This window comes from Eleginops maclovinus, chromosome 2, assembly GCF_036324505.1.
Source record: "Eleginops maclovinus isolate JMC-PN-2008 ecotype Puerto Natales chromosome 2, JC_Emac_rtc_rv5, whole genome shotgun sequence".
NCBI lineage: Eukaryota > Metazoa > Chordata > Actinopteri > Perciformes > Eleginopidae > Eleginops > Eleginops maclovinus.
Genome location: NC_086350.1, coordinates 3,200,305 through 3,224,248, shown reverse-complemented (window position 1 = coordinate 3,224,248; position 23,944 = coordinate 3,200,305). Strand labels below are relative to the sequence as shown.

Here is a 23,944-nt window from a genome sequence, read left to right as displayed (position 1 = left end):
TATTAATGAATGATGTGGTAGCATAGCAATATAACATTAACATTTACAAAGCTACCCCTCAAACCAATTCCTTGCATTGAAACCATCACCAGCTGATGTGAAGTATCTAATATTCTCACATCTACATGCCAACACAGTGCGAGTGATTCAGCGGACGCCAGATGTGTTAGAATACGTGTGATCTTACCCAACAAGTTCTCCTCTGGAACAACCGATTCATGTTGATTACTAAGCGTACTGATTATGCAGGAAGGAATTTATATTCATGGCAACTGAATTTCTTACAGTTGCAGGACTTATTTTGCACTTTATCATTTGACCGTCCAGCTCCTTACATTTCTAGGGTGCATTTTCCCTGAAATATGTGTGCTACGATGCTGCAGAGAGGTCAAACATAATCTCAAGGTTTCTCACAGTAATGCAGCTCCAGATGCATGTAAAAACAAACTGCAGTGATAGAATTACACACACCAGATCAGCAGTAAGAACTTTAACTACCAATGATGTAAAAAAGAAAACCTGTTTTTTTTTTATGAGCGAGGCAACAGAAGTTAAACCCTTTTGGCAAACAGCAGCCATTTTTCCGGCCATGGAAAAGTCAAACAGAGGAGCTATTAGTCCGACAGTGTGCAGGTTTCACTGTTTACCTGTCCCCTACTGCACCTATTTGAACAGGTGTGTGTGTGTGTGTGTGTGTGTGTGTGTGTGTGTGTGTGTGTGTGTGTGTGTGTGTGTGTGTGTGTGTGTGTGTGTGTGTGTGTGTGTGTGAGGTGTGCACAGTACATAAACTACTCTCAATTATTCTTACGGCCATATCCGGAGCTCAATAACTCACTGTAACTCAATAAGCGTGAGTGCCGGGTCTTCCTCCTCCTCTTCTTCGTTCTCTTTACCCTCCCTCCTCCTCCTCCTCCTCCTGCTTTGTCCCTGGCCTCCGTTTATCGCCTCATCCCTGAAGAGGGGGGGGAGGGGGGGCGGACTTTCTGAAAAGATAATCCTCCTGTTTTTCTGAGCGAGGCAGGAAGCAGCAGAAGAGAAGAAGAAGAGGCTCTGTTGATTCAGTTGGAAGCGAAAGATAATGTTTGTCTTCCTTCTTGTGCCGGAAACAACTTAACCATGTGGGGTGAAATGATGGTAAACACAGAAATGGAGGGGGGGGGGGGGGGGCTCAATTATTAGCTATTAAAAGCAGAAATGTTTCTTTTCTACAGAAGCAGACAGGAAATATAATTGTTGTCTTCAAGAGAATCAAGGAAGTTTATTAATGACTGCCTCGCTGGACTTCATCCCTTACTTAAAAATGGCAGGGGAATTGTTTCTGGATAAACCGTTTTTTGCTGTTAAAGCTTCTTTGAAATGGGATTTTTCAATGCTGTAAACACCGCAGATACATTTAAATCAGACAAAAGGCTGATAGCTCAAATCCTTGACCAAAACACAACAACATGCATGGCTAGATACCATGGAGATAAGATGAAAAACATCCTAACATTTTGGGTAAACTTACCCTTGTGTAAAAACAAAGATGTCAAGGGTAAGTAACAAAGATAAAATGTCCGCATTTCTTTCATAAAGCTCAGACCAGACGGATCACAGATAACTCATATCCCATCAGATGTTGATATTAGCCTGACAACAGATATGACAACACTGTTCCCAAAGATGATAACTCAAGGACAGAAAAATAACCACAAACAAACAAACAAACAAAGGTCAGCAGTAAACTGTTAGCATGCGTTAGCTCAGCGGTGAGTAAACAACCCAGCTCCTTCCTCAATTTCAACAGAAAGCTCCTCAGACTCCAGGAAGCTATTAACTGGTTATTGGATCGTGTTCACAACGCATTTTAAGGACACACACGCACACACACACACACACTCCACGCTGGTGTTTGCACTGTTAAGTTAAGGCCTGTGTGCACTTAATGAGATCGAAGTGGAAGTGAAGGTGGAAATTGGTTGTTAAATGTTCTCTTGTGAACTCTGTTTCCTGCTTTTGTACACAAACGGTTTTGGGAGAACTGGATTTGTTCCAGCATCTCAGGAGGCCACAGTACTTTATGTTACTAGGAGATAGAAAAAGATGCAGGAGGAGGAGGAGGAGGAGGAGGAGGAGGATAAAACCAGTAAAGCCAGAGAGGAAGGGCAGGATGTGGTTTGGAGAGCAAACAGCAGCCAGCGGAGAGCTCCCTCTTTGTGTGGCTTTTTTACTGCTTCCTCCCGACCGGACCGCATCGCTCACCACATCTCCACCGCTGGAAAAACATCAACAGCTCCAGTCTCCACGCCGGGCGAGAGAAACCAAAACATTTTACAGTCAGCAGCAACGGAGACAAGAGGCACTTTGACACGTGTCACATGAACTAGATTTACCAAATAACAAGCAAGAGGTAAACAGCTGTGTGGAGGACATACACAGAACGGACAGGTTATGAGTGGGGGGAAACAAAGGTCATATCAAGGGTCAACGTTTTGATCAAAGAAATGTGATTCGATAAAGAGTATACAGTACACTAACTGGTACATGATTGCATTTTTACATAATGCTATCAGCATTTAGAAATATTGGATTCAGACTGACAATATTACTCAACATTTTACCCATCTTAAAATGATCCTGGCAGTATTGGGATTCCTTATAATGTAAAGCCTAAATTAAATTGATTTAATTGAAAAACAAAACAATGAGGTCTTAATGAATAAAATAATGAAGATGTCAAATTTCACTGGGCTCCAAAATAAAAAGGGGCATTATCCAGATTTTGGATTTAATCCACAGTCAACACTCCTTCTTGGTAATATAGTCAAAATAAAAACAGAATGTGTGAGAGGTCTTTGTTTTGACGGAGATGAAGACAATACTGATAACGTTAGAGCAATGCAGCTCATCATTTATTCATATAAATTAAATCTGAGGCAGCACATTATCAAACAGACAGAACTGCAGGAGCCATCAACTGCTAAAACATGTGCTAATACACACATATACACATGTAAACACGTAAACACACACACACACACACACACACACACACACACACACAGGTCATACAGCACACAAGCACCGTCTGTTTTCATAGCTGCAGCTGTTCTGATTGGACGTAACATCCATATCAAAAACCAAAAACATGCAAACACACATACAACACACAGACAACACACACAGACACACACACACACACACACACACACACACACACACACACACACACACACACACACACACACACACACACACACACACACACACACACAGAATGTCCCAGCCAGATTGTGCTTGGCTGTGCAGCTGGATATCCTTAAGAGGTGAAGAAAGACATGAAGAGAATATCCTCATATTACACACACACACCCACACACACACACACACACACACACACCCTGATTAACCCTCTGACCCCTGAGATGAGAGAGACCACCAAGGTCGATATTTAGAAACCACACACACACACACATACACACACACAACCCATGTCCAGCAGTCTTGGGGTGAAGCAGTTCAACTCCGTTTGTGTGTGTGTGTGTATGTGTGTGTGTGTGTGTGTGTGTGTGTGTGTGTGTGTGTGTGTGTGTGTGTGTGTGTGTGTGGCAGGGCGAGGTCGTCCTCAAGTGAAATGGATGGGTGACCCGTCCGTCTCCTGGCTCTCCGTCCTCCTCCGCCTCTCTCCCGACGATCGGACGTCCTTCAGGATCTGGGACTGGTTGAGGAGACAGTCCTTCAGCTTGTCCTCCGTCAGGGAGAGACGCTCCTCCAGCACCGACACCGTCTTTGTGTTGGAGAAAGTTGGAGAACAGCAGAGATTAGGCTGATCCGTCATTTTGGAAGTATAACTAAAGAGCAACAGACAAGGTTTGATTCTTTCAGGACAGTCTAGATGAAGTCAGAGTTCCTCACGGTTCCTTTTTCCTGATTCACCTTCTTTTTTTTTTATGCCACTTTGTCTCAAATAAGGAATAAGTCCATGAGTAAATTTCGGACAAGACGTGAATTACTGGACAGGATATTTATGGGATAAATGACTAGAATGTAAAGTGCTGAGAGGGGTCTTTTAGAGTGGATAAAGCGCCGTATAAATAAAGTACATTTACCATGTTCACATACTGATCTGATGGAAAACAGGAAGATATTAAGAACTTCTTTTGGTATACAGGGTCCAACTCATCAGAAATGTTGATGAACTAAGTAAGAAAACATGGCACAAACTGCTTCAGAAGGATTAATCATTAGCCTACTTTGAGCAGGTGGCACTAGTAGCTGAACAGGTGTGGAGGTCGGGCAGGTAAACCATAAACCCTCTACTGGTGACTGTTTGTTTTTCGTGGTGTCTTTATTTGACTTTGCCTCAAATCGAAAAAATCAGCGCAGGTTTCCCAGAGGGGATTAACAACCCTAACCCTAACTCCACCTTTCTTATTACAACAGAACAAGACATTTTGAGATGTAAATGTGACCTGACGCTGGCCTTTCTCCATTTTCATGATGATTTTGTGGGATCTAATTGTAATTTTGTGGATTTGCTTTGCTAAAAAACAGACCTGAGTTAGAATATCCAGCTGTTTGACAATGTGCCGCAGGGTACAGTCCAGACTGGACGGATGACCGGAGAGAACTTCCAGTGGGTGCGTCTGCCCTCTCTCCTCTTCCTCCTCCTCCTCCTCCTCTCTCCTTCCTCTTCCTCCCCCGCTTTCCCCAGTCCAAACAGCTGCACCTGCCCTGCTGGTGGTGCTTTCGTCTCCCATCCATCCTCCCACTCCTGAACTGGCTCCGTGACGCGCCGGCAAACCGTTGGAGGGTCGCCCGTTGTCCGCGGCCTGCGTGGGCGTCAAGTGTGTTCGACCGCTTAGGAGCTGGAGAGGAAAGAGAAAGAAAGACTGTTGTTCAGCTGATTGGTTTTCAGGGCATTGTGCACTCCAGCAGTGGTGAGGGTGTTTGCTTTGACACAAGTGCTGTGCTCGGGTCTGCCGTGAATGATTCTCTCATCAAATTGCATTGTACGGCAGAACCCACGCTGAATCAAATCACCATTGTGATTCCTTGACATTCAATTGAGGAGAGGCCACTGAAAACCAAAATAATCCCAATGAAAGACTCAAGTGTCTAGCCTGATTCAACCCCCAAAGCAAAGAGTGTGAGACAGGAGTAGGAAAGGTAACATGTTTTGCTTGAAAATATCATATACATCGGATATTAACAGTTAAAGAAAGACCGACAGATTACATTTCTGAGTCATCCCTCCAGTTGGGATTCATCCCAGTGAGGTCACATGTACTTATCTATCTTTATAACTCTGTTTGAGATATATATTTGATGTATATTAATCCATACATTGCCTTCATCACATGTTACTTTTCCTTTAAATACTCTGCTGCTGCTTTGGGAATCATTTGTTTTATAAAGTCTTCTCGGTGAAACGGTTGAAACAGCTTCAATGTGTAAGTGTGAGCCCTCAAAGAAAGTGTAGGTGTTAGATTCAACTCTCAGACACATTGAAGTCTCAGTCTAAGCTTTGGGTGAAGTTGAAAGAGGCAACCTTAGCGTCTCAAAAGTTATGCCGATGCGAAAGTGCCTTAAACCTGCATTCTCGCTGATCGCAATCTCACAGGAAGTGTGATTGTATAGAAGTCTATGAGAAAATGGCCTTACTTCTCACTTGATTTAATCATCAATAAACATGTTACTAATGACGTCACTAGCTTGGTTTCGGTCTTCTTCAATATAGCATGGTGTTCATTTAGTAAATTATGGTCACATTTAGAGTGAAATACACGTGTTCTTGAGGCCGGAGCTACTTTGTGACAGACAGGTTGCTAACGTTTGAGGTGCATTGACATGTAGGGTCATCATTTTGTGGTATCTAGCTCAACTTACTACTTGCTTCTGAATCCCAAAATACAAGATGGAAACAGCCAAACTGGAGGCCCCAAAACAGACGACTACAAAACTGTTGGGGACGGCAAGGTGGCTACGTCCACTACCCTACTGGATGTAGTTGACATGTGAGTGATGCTTTCTGTTCTGTATTTTTTATATTTAATGATTCCAATTTACTTCATTTAATCTGTTTGTTGTGGTAATTGTTTATTCGTAAAGCCACTTTGAGCACCTTTCATGCAACTAGTTTAAATAACGACATGGTAACCAACAAAGCAGCAAAACCCGTCACCTAAAAACCATCGTTCATGAACCAATCAGTGGAGTAGTCTAATCACTAATAACACATAACACGCGATAAGCCTTTACATCCAGCGTGCTTTAATGCCCTGTCTGTAATGTACAGGAATCTGTGACTTGATGACACTTAACGCTGTGCAGGTTTAACCAACATCCTTCCTGTCTCATTGTTTTGTCAGAGCAGCAGGCCTTGAGCGTGTTGTAACTTGGCAGACTGAAGGAGGAGGATGACTCACGCGGCTGGATTACTGACTTAACGACAGACTCTGTGACCCACTGACTAACTTGCTGGCAAAAGACAAGTTCACAAGGTTTATTCACACCCTAAGGAGAGCGATAGCCACACCGCAAAGATTTCTTCAAAAAATGTAACCTTTACTTTTAATGGAAGCGGTCGTGACAAAATGATTTCCCTTTTCATGAGGAGAGAAAAGCACATGGTGGGAGAAGGAACAAAGACAGGGAACATTATGTTCAGTGTAACCAGGGACACATTTTCCTCATTTATCCTGGCACAGACAACCGAGCATGACTTCACATTGAAATGGTTTCACACATGCACAACAGAAGCTTCACACAAGAGGCACATTTTACCGGTGGCTGCTGAGAGGGGTGTTGTTGCGCAAGGACACCTTCAACAACATCCTGTGATTCAAACTAGCATCTTATAGTCCTGAGACGTTTGCTGCAACTCAGACGGAGAGCTTTCGATATGACGAGCAGGTCAAAACAAAGTCATGCAATCATTTATGCATTATTTTTTTGTGTTACATGTATTTTCTTCATGGCTTTGTTCAGTGAGTCTGAAATTAAAGAGGCCCTTTTTAGTTTTTCCCCTTTCCTATAGTGTGTTATAAAAGGTTTTAATGCATGTCAATGGTCTGCAAAGGCTAAAATCCCAAGTTTCTCTCCCACATACTGCCTCCCCCCTGCCTGAAACGCCTCCATTGCACTCCTTTGTTTGCTTCTGTAACATAGTGACATCACTATGTAACACTTGCACAAAATGTCTATCACTCAAAGACATTGTACGTCATAGGCTAAGAGGCGGGACATCTCTTAGCGGTTGACCAATCACAACAGAGCCGGCCAGCTAACCAATCAGAGCAGACTGGGCTCTGGTTTCAGACAGAGGGTGAAAAGAGGTGTTTCAGCACAGGCAGTATGAGAAACATAAAGAGCTTTCTGAACATTAAAGCATGGAGACATGTCAAATAAAAGTCAGAGGAGTATGGCTATATTACATTTGAAGTTATAACTCTAACTCTTGCATAGTTTTTTCATAGTTCTATTTTCAGAAACAGACCACCTTTGATTCATGAATCTGTTCATCATTGATGGCTTAACTATGGCTTTTAAATGTCAGGCGATAATTACAAAGGGCCAGAGGTGACGTATTCTAATTGCTTGTTTCCTGAACTTATCATAATTGGATAATTTTAGTACGAAAATAGTACAACTTAAAAAAAAGTGACAAATCCTTTGGTTTTTGCATTTTTCGCTAAACAATTGACTAAATGATCCAATACAGAGATTACAGGGTTATTCAATGTCGAATAAAAGATTGATTAACTAAGATATAATTCTAAAGTTGTCCAAGCTCTCTGCACTGACTTCACAACATCCCTCACACACACACACACACACACTTTCTCAACTACATCACCAACTATGACCCTTGAACAGCTGCGCTCAGATCAGTGTCTGGAATCTTAAGCAGTGAGGAGTGTTGGGCTTTTCGCCTAAAATCATCGTAACGCCTCGCATAAAAGTTGTTGTTTTTAGTGCACAAAGAGGAATAGAAGTGGGGAAATAAATGAGGGATGTGTCAGGAGGATGGAGGCAGGAAGAGGAGGGAGTCACACATTCCTGGCCTAATGCATGGAGCAATCGATTCCGGCTCGCTTCCTGAGCACTGTCCTCACTTCAAAGAGAGCGTGGAGGGAGGCCGGAGAGGAAGGAGGAGGAGAGGAGTGTGTGTGTGTGTGTGTGTGTGTGTGTGTGTGTGTGTGTGTGTGTGTGTGTGTGTGTGTGTGTGTGTGTGTGTGGAGAAAGGAGGAGGGAGAGTTACTCTTAACTCCTGAGTGGAGGTGAACAAAGCTGTCAGTGTGTGGACGGAGTCTCTCCCGCTATCTCTGCCCGTTTCTCTCTTTATGTTCTTCTCTCTTCACCCCCCTCCCCCCCTTAGCCCTGGCCACATCTGGCAAAAATCTGCTGAGCTCATTTAATCTCAGCAGATGCAGACCTCCATCCCTCAGTGTGCCCCCCCCCACCACCACCACCCCACCACCACCTCCTCCGACAGGAAGTTTGGGTGCAATCAAACATTTAATAAGCAGGGTCACCCGGCTGGAGTGTCAAATCAATGCACACACACACACACACGCAAAATCAAACATATAAAAGTACATACACAGAAGACTTTATAAACTACTGATCCCCCCAGCTGCAGGACATAACGGCACAGATAAAGAGTATTCTAAGAAAGCATGATTACAGCAATGTAATGAGAATAATGCATCACCCTAATATGTTCAGTATTTAGAGTCTCTACTTTAAAGAGTCCTCTCCTGCTGATGTTCAGGTGTATATCAGTATGTAGCGTCTCTACTTTAAAGAGTCCTCTCCTGCTGATGTTCAGGTGTGTATCAGTATGTAGTGTCTCTACTTTAAAGAGTCCTCTCCTGCTGATGTTCAGGTGTGTATCAGTATGTAGAGTCTCTACTTTAAAGAGTCCTCTCCTGCTGATGTTCAGGTGTATATCAGTATGTAGTGTCTCTACTTTAAAGAGTCCTCTCCTGCTGATGTTCAGGTGTATATCAGTATGTAGAGTCTCTACTTTAAAGAGTCCTCTCCTGCTGATGTTCAGGTGTATATCAGTATGTAGAGTCTCTACTTTAAAGAGTCCTCTCCTGCTGATGTTCAGGTGTATATCAGTGTGTAGTGTCTCTACTTTAAAGAGTCCTCTCCTGCTGATGTTCAGGTGTATATCAGTATGTAGTGTCTCTACTTTAAAGAGTCCTCTCCTGCTGATGTTCAGGTGTATATCAGTATGTAGCGTCTCTCCTGGGACATGTCTCCATGCTTTAATGTTCAGAAAGCTCTTTATTTTTCTCATACTGCCTGTGCTGCAGCACCTCTTTTCACCCTCTGTCTGAAACCAGAGCCTGCTCTGATTGGTTAGCTGGCCGGCTCTGTTGTGATTGGTGAACCACTTAGAGATGTCCCGCCCCTTAGCCTATCACTTACGATGTGTCGGAGTGCTAGCTAATGGAAGGGAAAGTGTTACATAGTGATGTCATTATGTTCAGGAAGTCAACAAGGGAGTCCGATTGAGGTATTTCAGGCAGATAGGGGGATGGGTTTGGGGGAGTATGTGGGAGAGAAACTCCCAAGGGAAAAAACCCAAAAGTATAATAGGGCCCTTTAAAAAAAGCTGTAAATGTGTTAAATGGTAGCTAATTATGCTTTCGGGGATAAATATGAATGAGAAACATCATTTAAAAGCAAGTCTGTCATAAATAATCACATTTCCTGACTGAAGAACCGTTACTTCCAGCATATTAGACAAAAGCTCCATACAGCGTGCCAGTAATGCAAAAATAAGACAAGGCAGATTATAATACTTAGAGCACGATGCATCCAAAACAAGAGCTTTTTAACAACACATTTTCCGGTCATCTCAGTGTAACGTCAGGGGTCGGTCATGGCAGGGATGTGTTGATGGCGTGCTGCCAGCTGGGGTTTCTACTGTGTGATGGGAGATGAGTGGGTGGTTACGCCCGGGTGGCACAGCAGAGCAGAATGTGATAATAAGGGGGCAGTTAGGGTGACGTGACAGTGCCCCAGTGATGAAAGCGAGGAAACAATGGCCACGTTGTGACTACGTGGAGTTTTGAATGGAGGACTGTTGCACAACCTCGGATCCTCTGGGATAAAGAGGCTTGGTGCAAAATGTTTGGAGGAAGCTCATGAAGCTTCTTTCTGCAAACAAATACTGTGAGATATTCTAATATTCTGATACCACTTCTTACACCTGTTATTAATACTTATAGTAGTATATGGCTCGTGAACCAGGCGATGTATTAGGGCTCAGTTCCTGCTTCGGTGGTCCAATTATGCATATCATCCCCTCTATCTCTCTCCAATAAAGGCTCATCCGGCCCAAAAACTATTAAAAATGTCATGAAAGTGTTCAGAAAAAGTGTAAACTGAATACAAATTGTGATATTACTGTAATGCATTACTGATAATCAAAGCTAATTGTTATGGTAATGGATTGCATTATATATTTTCCAGTCTTTGCACCCCCTCAAAGCTCTTTTACTTATCCAAGCAAGTATTACCCATTCACACACATTCATACAGAGGCAGAGGTTGCCATACATGACTACAAACCACCGACCTTCTGATTGGTTGACGACCACTCAACCTCCTGAGTCCTCTCTGTAACAACTCCTTGCTTATCCTGTTGCTAACGTCACATGCCTGCAGCAGACTTACCCAACATGGCCATGCTACCAGCTAATGGTAACATTAAAGGTGATGTTTCCGATTAAAAGGACCCTCAAGAGAAGACGGGTCAAAAATAGCCTCCCCTCAATTTCCATATCCAATCACAGATATCCGATCAAACACATGATTAGCATGAGCGCCGGTATTAGCTGTGCTCTCAGAGTTGGCAGGAGACCTCAGACACTGTGACCCTTACATGGAAGAGCTGTTTGATCTTAATTGAAGGGCCTCTCTGATGCTGAGCCTCCCCCGCTCTACCTGAAGCCTCATCTTTGGAAATACAAATGCCTGATGTTTATTGCCTGACTCTGCACATCCTGCTCATTATTTTAGGACAAAAGATCTTCCAATGCATCCCAATAATCATTCTATAAGATGCCAATGTCATTCTGAAATGAAGCTCTAGTTAAAAATGGATGTATTCTGCTTATATTCAACATAATAGATGCAACATCTTATGAGCATATGTGACTCTAAGCCAAGGTTACTTTTGAGATGACACTAAATGGATCAAATCTAACTTGTAAATATGAATCAGCAGGGTGGGCATGCCCCACAAGGTGATGTGTCACGGCGGTGTGTCCACTGTAGAGGACACAGATGGGCTCTGGAGCCTCGTGATGTTTAGTAATCACACCAAGCCGCCTGCCCTCGTGATGTCGAGCACACCGGCGGTGTTTACACGCTGACCGTAATGCGACAAAAACCATAAGCACTTCTTAAGGTGACAGAGTGATGAATAATGGATGTATTTAAATGAAAAATTGTGAATAAAATTAAGCAAAAGCTATCATTTTTCTCAAAGCAAATCAATGGTACATGGAGTTTTCTAACATTTCTTGACATTAAATGCTAGTTTTAGCAATTCTTAGTCACTATTAATGGGCTATTATTATTAGGAGAATCACTTTTAACACATTTTTTGAAGAACTTTTGCTACTGAGAAGCATAATGGACCAGAACCGGGTTAAAAATGTATTTGTTGGACATATTTCCTTGTTTTAGAACTGGTTTATTTACTAGTATCAATAATCTGAGCAATTTGGATAAACCCAGTGAAATGCAATTTGGATTATATGTATTTTGACTTGTTATAATAGGCTTTATTTAAAGGATTAACATGTCATTTTATTCCATAGGCCTCAGTTAGTATTCAGACTTTACTTGACTTTTAATAAACTTTAATTAAAAATGGATCAAACTTATTTTAGCATCTCTTTCACGAAAAAAAAACAAATTTAAGGAGATCTTAATGTTTTCCCAAGCCACTACAGTATGTACATATTATGGCAATGATTCAGTTTCATTGATCGCATACTCATCGTGGTAGGTAGTGGCTTAAACAAATTCTAATTGGGAAATTCAATTAAATAAAATACTACCGCGTTAACAAGAGTTGGTGTTTCAAATCCTTTGCAACCTGTGGAAAAGGTGCAAGTATCCGTTCGGAAAGTTTCATAGAGGAACGTTTCCAGCAAGGAAAAGGGTCAAATTAGGAGAAACTGGGTAAGGAATTTGGGTTTTAGTCTAAATCAAGGGTCTACCCATCGCCACTTCCTGTATTAACCGGTGTGGTACTGAAATTGATCCTGTGATGGTCTGGGGGTGTGTCCCGGTCACAGGATGCCATGTAACGTCGTTAATAAACCAGGCTCCATGGAGGGAGGAAATCCTTACTTAAAATCAAAGGCGGCATTAGCTGGCCCTGACCCCTCGTCCTGGTTTCACTTTCCTATTTTGGCAGACCAACAAACACTTGCACATGCTGGCAAATTGTTGCCCTCTGGACACACGCGAATTACGAGCACAGATTTAGAAAAAAAAAAAAGGCAGCACACTTATTGGCTGCCATCTGCACCAAAGGATGGACACACACACAAACAATTATGCACTTAACAACTCGCAGCACACACCCTAACACAACTCACACAGCTGGAGTCACTCTCCACAAATCTTCCCTTGATTGTTAGCAGCAGTCCGGGCTCTAGTCTTCGTGTTACACAAAGAGGACAAACCCCTTGAAGTCTGGGACACTCTAAAGACGTTTCTCATTTTAATTGCGCTGTATGTCTGGAAAATGATGTCTGCACATTGTCCAGAGTTGCCCTTTCACACCTTTCAGACGTGTTCACACCTAATAAGAATAGGTTCTGCGCTTGCTCTATTTGTCAGGTACGACATGACCTGGATTACATGAGCGGGTCACATGGCCCTCTTGTGCTGTCTAATGCCGTTCCCTTAATGTCATGTATGACAATTTAGGCATCGACAGCTACAGAGAGAAATTCACAAAACACGTAGCCTTCTGGTTTTGCATTTTCGGGAAAATGAAGCTTCTTTTTCACTCTTGGATGTTAGTTTTCTTGGTGTTTTGATCAAAAAGACACTCACTGTGAGTCAGTTTGGAAAGGAATCTGGTGGAGTGACATGGATAGTTGCATTCACACATGTTCTTGGATAATATCCGCTCAGTAGTGCATGGGGAGAGTGGAAGGGGCTTAAAAAAAATGGCACTAGGGTATATACCAGTTCACTTTCCCTGTCTGGTGTGTACTGCCAAACTCTCCAGCGCTTCAGTTATTTCAAAGTCTGTTCAGCTGCCCATTCCTGACCCTGCTGGTCCAGATTTTTGGACCCTGATTCCTCTGCCTGCCCTTTCTTGAACTTGTTTGCCTGCACCTGACCGAGTTAACTAAACCTCCTGAACATTCTGCCTGTTTCTGTGTTGTGTGTTTGGGTTTAAGTCTGCGAAATGAACAGTTTCCGCATCTGATAAGCTTCAAACTCAAGTATTCCTCAAACCGGACTTTGTTGGCTTCCTCTTGACATATTTGACCCTTGACAACCCCCTAACCAACATTTTGTTATTTAATTCCTGCTTGACCATAGTAGTTATGGTCTTAGGATGACTTAAAGTATCAGAGGGAAGTTACTTTTTAAATTGCAGTAGTAGTACAGAGAGTGTGAGGAGCAGAACAAGTACCAAGAATACTGTATAATGTACGTACACGTGGAATCAAAGAGAACTATCCCTCCTCCTGTGAGATCATAAACAAACACAATATCCTCCATCCCTGACCTTTAACCCTCTCAAAGGAAGTCAGGTGGCAGGTAGAACTGGCAAGAGATGTGAGGCCCGGTTTCTTGCCCAGACACCACACCACAGGATTCATGTTCCATTCATCTCTGTCACACCTAACCGTCATGTACCCAGGTGCTCTTTCCACACCCGCGGTTAGTAGCTCTTCAAACAGAACACGTACACACAGGGATGGACGCTCTCACACACATTTGGAGAACAAAACCCATGACAAAAGACAAAGGGAAACACACGGCGACTTCAAGACATACACACGAGTCGTGTTACTATAATTTAGCTGGAACCGCCGGTCTGATCTTGGTCTGATTGGATGTTTTTCTTTTTAAATGCCTGAGCTGAAAGACAGGCAGGAAGCCGAGAGAAGGTTCATGTGGCTTTTAAGGAAGTGGATACATCCTCTTTTATTTCTCATCCTCCCTCCCTCCTTCCTTCCATCCCTCTCTCTCCCCTATCTGTCTGCCTCTGACATCCGCACAGCAGCCACCCACACGCTAAGTCAAAAATATCCTGCTTGGCGGAGGATTGCCATTAAATACAGTGCGCTTTCTGACCGAATCACACACACATGAATGGAGACAGTTAGAAAACATAACTACAACTTCATAACGCACAAAGAAATCCCTCCCAGAGGCTCGCAGTTGAACATGAAGGCACACGTTGAGATACTGTATATGTCTTACACATTACAAGGATAAACCCCAAAAATCCCCTTCCAGGCCAAAGAAGCCATAATTCCTGAGTAAATACTAATTATATTGAATGAATGCCATTCATTTATAACAAGCCTTTCTCACTCCAAGTCTTTATGTAACAGCCGCCCGTTTTTGGTTCATTTATGCATAAATGCTGCTTCAGGACAGAAGAAGGTGTTGATTCTATACCGGTAGCAGCCGTGGAAAATGTGTGAACAGCCGCACATGGAGACAGGCAAAAGTGTCTTATTCACAAAGTCTGATTATGTATAACTTGTATTATAAGGCCGATGTATCCTTTTAATATACACTGAATGATTTATGTAGTCTTTAGATGAGAAAATGCATGTCCTGCATTCATAAATCATACTCATTGCATATTTGAGCAGATTATGGCCTTAGAATAAGCAGGTCAAAATCCCATCCTTTCTTGAAAGGACTTTTCTGTTGTTTGTTTTTACTGCACATGTGCTTTATAAATATATAATATATAATATAATCAAGTTTTATACATCCCAGAAATCAGCACAACCTCAGCTAATGTCACATGTAACTCATTAAAGACTTCTATACACTACAAAGGGGATATTTGCCCATAAAACAAAAGAAATCTATCACATTTTTAACTTATTTTAACCCCTGGTTGTACTTTTGGTGGAATGAATCTTGACAATTCAGCATTTCGGTCAAGTTATTGGTTAAAAAAAGAGGTGTGTTTTTACACCACTTGTTTCATTTAGTCAGAAATATATTCAGGGAAATGTAACACATCACTTCTGGCATCAGCAGACCAAATACCAAAGAACTCGGATCAGGATTGGAGCCAAATAACGATGACCACCATGGTGTAAAGTAAGGCACACACATTCAGTGCTTAATGCTCAATAAAAGATATCGAGTCGTTGTAGGCTTGCACAAAACAGACATAAGCATGTGCTTCTGATTAATGAGGTTTGAACTCCACTCTCATTATGATAGAAGATGCTGACTCTAAAAAAGTGAGATATATACAAAAAGAGACACAGAATGAACATCAATCTGAGAGTGAGAGGAGGATTTGAGCATGAAGGGATGGATAAATGCTGTTTATTGATGTGAAGATGACACTCTGACCCACTTCTGCAGTTTGAAAGAGTGAGCATCTGTAGCCAAATCCCACCAAGACCGAAGATGACTCATCGCCCGCCATTGCTTATCTCACTGAGAGACGGAGGGGAGGAGAGAAGTATTACCCAACAGCGAGATGTTTATGATTTAATCAGAGGAAATGATGAACATGTGGGTAGGAGAGACCCACTGGAAATCTGAACACACTAACCCCCAAAGAATGCTCCTAATAAAGAGTATGAAACGCATCGCTGGTTGTTTTTAAATAATTGATCTTAACAAAGCAATCTGGATCTTTAAAACTGCACCGACCCAGAGAAAATTGGAAAGTGCTGTAGCAAAGATGTCCCTCTGGAGTCGGTGGAGACCAAAACAAGAGCCAAAAGTAGAAGAAATACTTGGCAGGAAGAGAAACAGCTGGATGTGTCACTAGGAAACACTGCTTACTCATTCAGTATATCTACTTGGTAAGATAACATTAAACTGAGCTTCAATAAAGTGTACGTAACCAGCTTTAAAGCCCCCAAAAAAGTGGGGGGAGTGACTTCATTCATCGTTTAAAAAGGTAGCCATTACTCCACTATATCTTTACATAGCACATCTGCTTTACAAATTCCCAGAAGTTCTAATATAAAGCCTTAAGAGACCCTAAAGGAACCTACAAGTCTACTGAGTATCTCAAAGGTAGTATTGAAAAAGAAACTGCTGTGCCACATGTACAGAGAGCAGCTCTCTATGAAGCCAAACAGCAGGAAGACAGAGTGGTTGTTAGGGTTTTTTTGCAGACACCAGAAGATCCATATTTGACTATTGACTAGCTTGGGTTGGCTTGTATACAATCCTCTCACATGGTACCAGATGGGGGCAGAGAAGCGGCTCTGAAACACTCTTTGGAGCTCACCAGGTGCAACTTTCAACCATCAGAAATAACTATGGTTACAGTTTGCAAACTGGAAATTGGATATACTGTATAAAAGGGTTATGTAATGTACGTTATAAAAGGGAAATATCCAGGTGTTTTCTATCCTGTGTGGCTTAATGGATGTACAAACAATGGTAGGGTTACTGGTTAAAAATAGATGCAGTGTCGACAATGGAGGGCTGCGGTTGATAACATCCTCTGAAATAGATTGCTAAAGGTTCATTAGATATGGAAGAGCACTTGTAGCGTTGGTGTGGAAACAGGCTTTGTTCACCATGAAGTTGATTGTGGAAAACGAGAAAAAGCAGGAGCTATTCTATCCCCTCTTTATATTGCTCTTATGGTCTGAAGATGTCCTTAATTTATCCCATTTAACGAGAATGAGTCACACCAGAGCACAAGTCGTGATCTGGACCGCCGCCTGGTTAAAAGCCCTCATTACCACCAGACTGTCTCAACAGTCAAAACAACAGATGAATGGACTACAGACCCTTCGTTAATCCAAGTCAAGGTTCGGTTGAGACTATCACATCGGCTGCAAACATGGACAACAGACTTGAGACAGTACTCTGTTACCTTACTGTTTGTATCACAGATTCATGGGAGTTATAGGCACGACACCTTAAAGGACAATTGTTTTATCAGTGGCTTTGATCTGGTGACCCTGTGCCCGGTTTTAAGAGGACGCCTAGTCATATATTGCACCTCAACCAACAACTAAATCCAGAGCTCCGGTTTCTTTACTTCCTCTCCAGAGAAAAAGGCCACTCGTCCCCCGGCAGACCCACCGGACATCCATCCCCTATTTATTCTCCGTAAGCTGTCTCTGCCGTCTGACCAGACATCTGACCCCATCTCCATATCTCTGGACTCATTATACTCTTTCTGACCATCAGAGATATTGTTTTCTGGCATCACTTTAACATTTTACGGGGGAAATCTGCATTTTGGTTTAAGGGAAAGAGGACAGAGTTTAGACAAAACCCTGGATATAAAGCTGAAGACCAGAGAACATTCACAGATAAAAGGACACAAACCTGCACAGACATACACCAACTTACAGAAAGTCTTGCTGGTAATAAATTATGTTTGCCTTTCAGTTGTTGTCAGACCCTTGTTGAAGTTGAGAGTTTTTTGATTTCGGTTTTTGGCCTGACTTCGTACAATAAAGCACCTTTATGCAAAGTACCTCGTTCTGCACTTGGGTCTTAACTGCTCCGCAAGCAAGCCGTAACACACACTAACACACAGGAAAATTCATTGAGGATTTTTTTTAACATTGTCTTGGCCGTTATGCGCCGGGTTATTACAAAAGTGTAATCATGTTTTGAGAACTTTCAATAATCCACGGACAAAAAGCTGAAATGTACCAACCAAGGGTTTATTTTTTTGTATTGCCAATGATTAACTCTAAATCATAGGAACAGTGTGTGGTGTGTGTGTGTGTGTGTGTGTGTGTGTGTGTGTGTGTGTGTGTGTGTGTGTGTGTGTGTGTGTGTGTGTGTGTGTGTGTGTCCGTGGTGAGCACAGGTCATTCATGTGACAGCAGCGAGTTGTAGTCAGACAGGCTGTGGCGGAAACAAACCAACATGTGTGGCAGTGTGGCTGAAATGCACGAGAGCAGGAAGCTATTAACATGGTATTACCAGACCAACAAGGGGGCAGGAAATTAAATTTGGCTGCCTGTAAAGAAGGTTATGTCCCAGCCCGGCCTCGTGGTGGGTAATTGATTAGTACAGCTTTCCACAGCTCCGTTGCTCCTGTGATTTTTAAAAGAGCACAGACTCATCAGGGCTGGTTGTTTTTGTCCCTCTTTGGATGTAAAATTATTTTTGAAGTTTTGCATGTTTCAATTACTTGGCAAATGCGACATACATTGTGATTCCTGGATATTTTAAAGAACATTACCAAGCCTACGGGCAGTTATACTAAACCCATATTGAAAAGGTGCTGTTTTTACAACTCTTTTCTTAGGCAGGGTGACCAAAAGGATTTACTGCTTTAGCTATCTGCATTTATAATAATGAGATTTCAGGCTGTGGTTAAAACCTAAGATACACAATGTGGCATTTTAACACAAAACGCTGCAGAAATATGATATAATTAAGACTTAATTTACCTTAATACAGGTAATCAAGCCACATTGAAACCCCTTGTCTGACACATTTTGTGAAAATACAACTGTTGAAGCGATAAAATACATGCATCAAGAGACTAAATGACATATAATGATTACCCTACACATGAAAATGTGTATGAGCCACGTTTTTGTAGCTCCAGCAAAGGTCGGACATACTTCACAGCAGTTAACCTTAACTGTAAATATCACCAGTCACAAATCCTGTCGGTGATTAAGGTCAAACACAACTTGGGTCACGTATATTTCTTTTCACCGAGATAAGAGGACAAAGCAAACATGACCTACATTTACCTAGATTATGAAAATGACAAGAAAAGGGCAGTGACATTTCTACACCAAACAAGGTGTTAATTTACGCTTAGAGCAAATGTACCGAGCCAAAGTCAAAACAAGACAAACACAGAAGGTCGGGAAAACTCTAGGCCCCTTCTCCAGTTTATACTAAGTTAGCATCTATCACTAGAGAAAGAAGAAATCAAGACAAAAACCAAAGGTAAGATGGAGAGACAGAAAAGAGTATGACTGGTGAGGTGTTATTCTCAGTAGGGTGTCTCTCACTTTGCTCTCCCACTCATAGCAAATAAGCTAAAGTGAACATGTGCTTTGGGAGCCTTGACTCCAATGGGTGCAATCATACAGGATTACACCCATGCAAATACACAGATAGACTTCTAGTCTCTGTCCTGAGGCTGTTATTGTGTTTGCCATTAGCAACAGATGTGTTTAACTTAGGCTAGGTCTTTTTTATTTGCTCTGCCATCAATATGTCTCTATTCCAGAGTCGGGATTCCTGGTTAGGCTTCTGGTAGCCTGGATGCTGTGTTAAACCAGCCAATGAAATTCTATTTGGTTGGTTGTTTCAGGCATTATACCCTTTGTATCAGGGCCCCGACATATCAAATGAATACCTAGTGGTTTCAATGGCTAACCAATCATCACTTTTTCCCCTGGTAAGTTATGAATAAAACCTAAAGGGCTACCAAAGATCTGCTCTGCCCTTACAACAGTCAAAGATAAAAACCTAGTTCCAACCATTTAAAAGCAGCATTAACTATGCTCAGGAACTCAATTAGGAACTGAAGACCCCTATTATCCAGTCCTGTTTGTGCTTCAACTGTAACTGAGGAACCGAGGAAATTAGGTACAATGCTGTTTTTTCATTTGAACTCTGGAAAATGCCTGGAGAAAAAGGTCTGGACTATATCCGGAGTTTCCCCTTTCACGCTTAGTACAAGGAAGCTGGTAGTAGCCGTTTTACGACGGGTCTGAATGAATCAGACATTTGCAATCCCACATACAGCTCCTCCGGGTGGTGCCTTGATAATGTCGGGGTTGCAGTGCATGTGTGAAAGGAACTTTAGATTGATAACACATATATGCACTATCAGTTGTACCAGATTGGCATCCAATGATTGCTAAAGGTGTGACTGCTGCAGCCAAGTTATAACAGCCCGGCTTGTGTTTGAACAGTCAGGGATTAAAGACCATAAACTCTGACCCGATCAGATTTACTAAACCCAGAGCAGTGGAACCAGGAAGAGTCTCAGGGAAACTTAAGTTAGACCCTGATTCCTCAAAGGTTCCGGACATCCTCAGAAGGAATGAACAAAAGTCCATCAGTTAAGGGCCGACCCAAGGAAACGGGGACCAGTAACTGTAGCAGAGAAACTTTAAGTCCCACCCTCATTCCTCTAAGGTTCCTGACATCTTAAGGAGGGATCGGTTTCTGGAAAATGCATCCTATAAACAAGTGGGGAAATCACTGATATGTCCGAATAGCATTAACGCTGATAGCAGAGATTTGAGATGGTCTATTAAACAAAAGTCCACCCACAAGGGTCGACCCAAAGAAAGGGGGACCAGTAACTGTAGCAGAGAAACTTTAAGTCCCACCCTCATTCCTCTGGGGTTCTGGACATTCTAAGGAGGGATTGGTTTCTGGAAAACCCCTCCTTTAAAAAACTAACTGGTGAAATCACTGATTAGCTAGTCAGAACAGCATTAACTCCGATGAGATTTGAGATGGTCTATTGAACAAAAGTCCACCAACGAGGGTCGACCCAAGGAAAGGGGGACCAGTAACTGTAGCAGAGAAACTTTAAGTCCCACCCTCATTCCTCTGGGGTTCTGGACATTCTAAGGAGGGATTGGTTTCTGGTAAACCCCTCCTTTAAAAAACTAACTGGTGAAATCACTGATTAGCTAGTCAGAACAGCATTAACTCCGATGAGATTTGAGATGGTCTATTGAACAAAAGTCCACCAACGAGGGTCGACCCAAGGAAAGGGGGACCAGTAACTGTAGCAGAGAAACTTTAAGTCCCACCCTCATTCCTCTAAGGTTCTGGACATCTTCAAAGGGATTGGTTTCTGGAAATCTCTCCAGTAAACATAGTCAGAACAGCATTTGTAAGCAACCAATTAGGTCCTCTCCAAGAAAAGGGGGACAGCAGAGGTATTTAAGTTAGACCATCAGTTTTCTGGAGCTCTGGACATCTAAAGCTCAGTTTCAGTTTCCCTCCTGCAAACATACAGTATTATAATAGGTCACCAATGACAGCCTGACATCCATCAATGGCCTTGGTGAATCAGGAACATTTTGTCCCTCTCTCATCTCTTGAAAGGTCTATTAAAATATAATAATAATAAAGACATGAATGGCACTTTTCTTCAGCTGTGTGACATTCTGTACTTATGAGGAAAATCCTTTTCTCTTCCAACTGTTCCTCAGGGAGGTTAGAGGTCAGGGTCAGCAGCAGAACACAACCCCTGAAATAATCAGTGTTTTTCACAAGGGCACTTCTGCAGGATGTTTACCGTCATGGGGAGCCGAACATAAAACGTGGCTCTCCGTGTTCACTTGTTGGTGGATAGATTTTAATCAACGTTGCACATGTGGATAAGATTTAGCACTGACCTTCCTGCCAACACATGAAATAAGAACCCTACACAGAGCATGACTGCAGGCAGACACATTTCACAAAGACAAATGAAAGCCATCAATTTAGGTCATCAACCCAGACACAGGATAACAGTCCCTTTTGCTTTAACTTTCAGTTCCTTTACTTCTCCTTTGTACATCTTATGAGTCAGTCAGCAACCCCGTTTCCTCTGTACTTCCTCTTTAAACTTCCACTTTTTCTCCGCTACGTGCAAAGTGGCATGGACTTTCTCAGGTTATCTGATTATCTGTATCTATGGGAACACCCTATAATAAGGGTTTTTATAATCATAAAAAGGAGGAGGCCTCTGATTAAACAGCCCAGAAACAAAAGTGGGAAGATGGTGTGTGTGATTGCTGTGTCTTGTTTGGTTATTGCCCTCGCAACAAAGTGATTTGAACATATTTAGAAGGTTGTTAAATCTCTGTTTACTATGATTCATTAAAATACAATCCAAGTTACGTTTCATGGGGAGGTTCTTGCCATCTCCACTTCTCAAATGTTTCATGTTAGAGGAAGCAAACTTTGTTTTATGGTGAGTGTTTAGATGTTTCTAAAGACACTACGATCTTTTAAGTTAAGGAAAATAAAGTGTGTGGTTCGACTGTTTGTGAAAATCAGGATTAACTGAATGCTTCATGAGGAATTAGCTCAAAGTAAAGCACAAACACAGGAAAAGCACTTTGTATTTAACCAATCTGAACAGGGTCTGTGTTGATGATTTACGCCTATAGCTTTCAGATAACATTCTTCCTCAATGAGCTTTGAATGGATTGGAATCTCACAGCAGAGGTTTCTGAGAAAAGTCTTTTGCTTTTGCTGAGAAGTTCAGTAACTCATATCCCAAACCAGAGATTTTTCTTCAGTTTCTTTCCCACCAAAGTCTCAAGTGGAGGCGAATCCTTTCACAGTGAGGAAGTGAATGAGCGTCATTGTGGCTTTGCATGGGATTAGCCCACTTTAAAGCCCCTAAGTAAGATTTACCCACATTATTCACATTTTAATGGACATTCCCACCCACACATGCACGTGTTGGCTAAAATCAAAATCCGTGGCAATGAAATAATGCGGCAGGAGGCTTAATGCTGGGGAGGAAATTTCAAGGTTCATTGACCTCACTGGAGTGCGAGTATTGTGCAGATACAATGAGAGTATTGACATCATTGAAAGGGGGAAAACACGTATAGGCATTGTACCTGTTTGAATGGGTAAGCATGAAGATAGAAAAAAGGATGCAGCACGTACGCAGTTTCCCATTAGGGGGACGGTTTTAAATGGTATTACCCAACCTAACCCCATCAATGAGCTGCACCTGCAAGTTCAGGGTTATGCTTGAGGTAATAGAAACGAAAAGTGGAAATATCATTTTGTGACACACGCTTGCAACACATGTATATCACCAGAGGATTGAAGAGCAGAAAACATCAAATGAACAAACAATCTCATGAGGCTATTACCACTGAAGGCCACGAAGCAATGACCGGGAAATAGGCTCTGCAATCATTTGGACAGATTAAGTTAGCCACCCTTCCCACACAAGCCTTTGTGAGCACGTTATATCGAGGAAGTTTCCTGATTTAATAAGTGCCACTTCACTAAAGCAGGAGCCGCACTAGATTAGTGTAATGAAGGATGTTGCGTTGGCAATCAACTGAAAGCTATCTTCATCAATCGTGGCTAAAAATGGCACGTTGGATTTGTGGACAGAAATGTCAACAACGATCCACAAACAACTCTAACGCTCTCCAGCACCGCTCCATAATGCCAACCAGTGGGAAACGCTCATAGCAGGTGGCTAAGTGAATGACAAGGAACGCCAGCTGATATGGCCCTCAAAGAGAAAGCAGCTAGCCCTGCCACCACTGAGAAGCATCAAAGATAGGGAGCATTGGGAGGGGGGGGGGGTAAAGTCTGGACTGCTTGATTGGCAGCTGGAGCAGTGGGGGGGTTAGAGGTCATGCTGTGTCTCTGCCCTTCACAGTACAGGCAGGAGGGAGTAGAAAGAGCTGCCCCAGGGCCTGGCAGCCACAGGTGGGCTTTGTGGTCTGTCATCATGGGTCCTGTAGCACCAAGGTGCCTCTCAGCCCTCTGTCAGATCAACAAACAACAAGAAGGCTTATCTGTCCATGTGTGTGTCAAAATACTTCCAGGTGCATGTGTGTATTGTCAAAGCTATGCTCCAATAATATTAGGAAAAGCTTTTTTTGACAATGATGATAAAATTGGATCTGGGTTATGATCTGCAGAAAGGAAATGATATTAAAAGCACATGTGTACACATTGTCAGGTTTCCGCAACATGCCACTTGACTGTCTTGCTATCCTTGGTGTGGAGGGAGAGCAGATCTTTAATTTCA

At 42.4% G+C, this 23,944-nt stretch overlaps 1 protein-coding gene across 2 annotated transcripts in view; it reads right to left on the bottom strand.

Annotated features, from left to right (window-relative positions):
- Positions 1 to 2,909: 2,909 nt before the first annotated feature.
- The window catches only part of poc1b (POC1 centriolar protein B), a 41,881-nt gene continuing 20,846 nt past the window's right edge, over positions 2,910 to 23,944 (bottom strand). The window contains exons 11-12 of one of the 2 annotated variants that reach the window (XM_063898363.1): positions 4,536 to 4,847; positions 2,910 to 3,766 (exon numbers count right to left, since the gene is read on the bottom strand). In XM_063898363.1, coding sequence (XP_063754433.1) covers positions 3,605 to 3,766; positions 4,536 to 4,847 — 474 coding nt within the window. In that variant the 3' untranslated portion in view covers positions 2,910 to 3,604. Of the gene's footprint in view, positions 3,831 to 4,535; positions 4,848 to 23,944 lie in introns of both variants that reach the window. The other variant, XM_063898373.1, reaches the window with a different exon arrangement.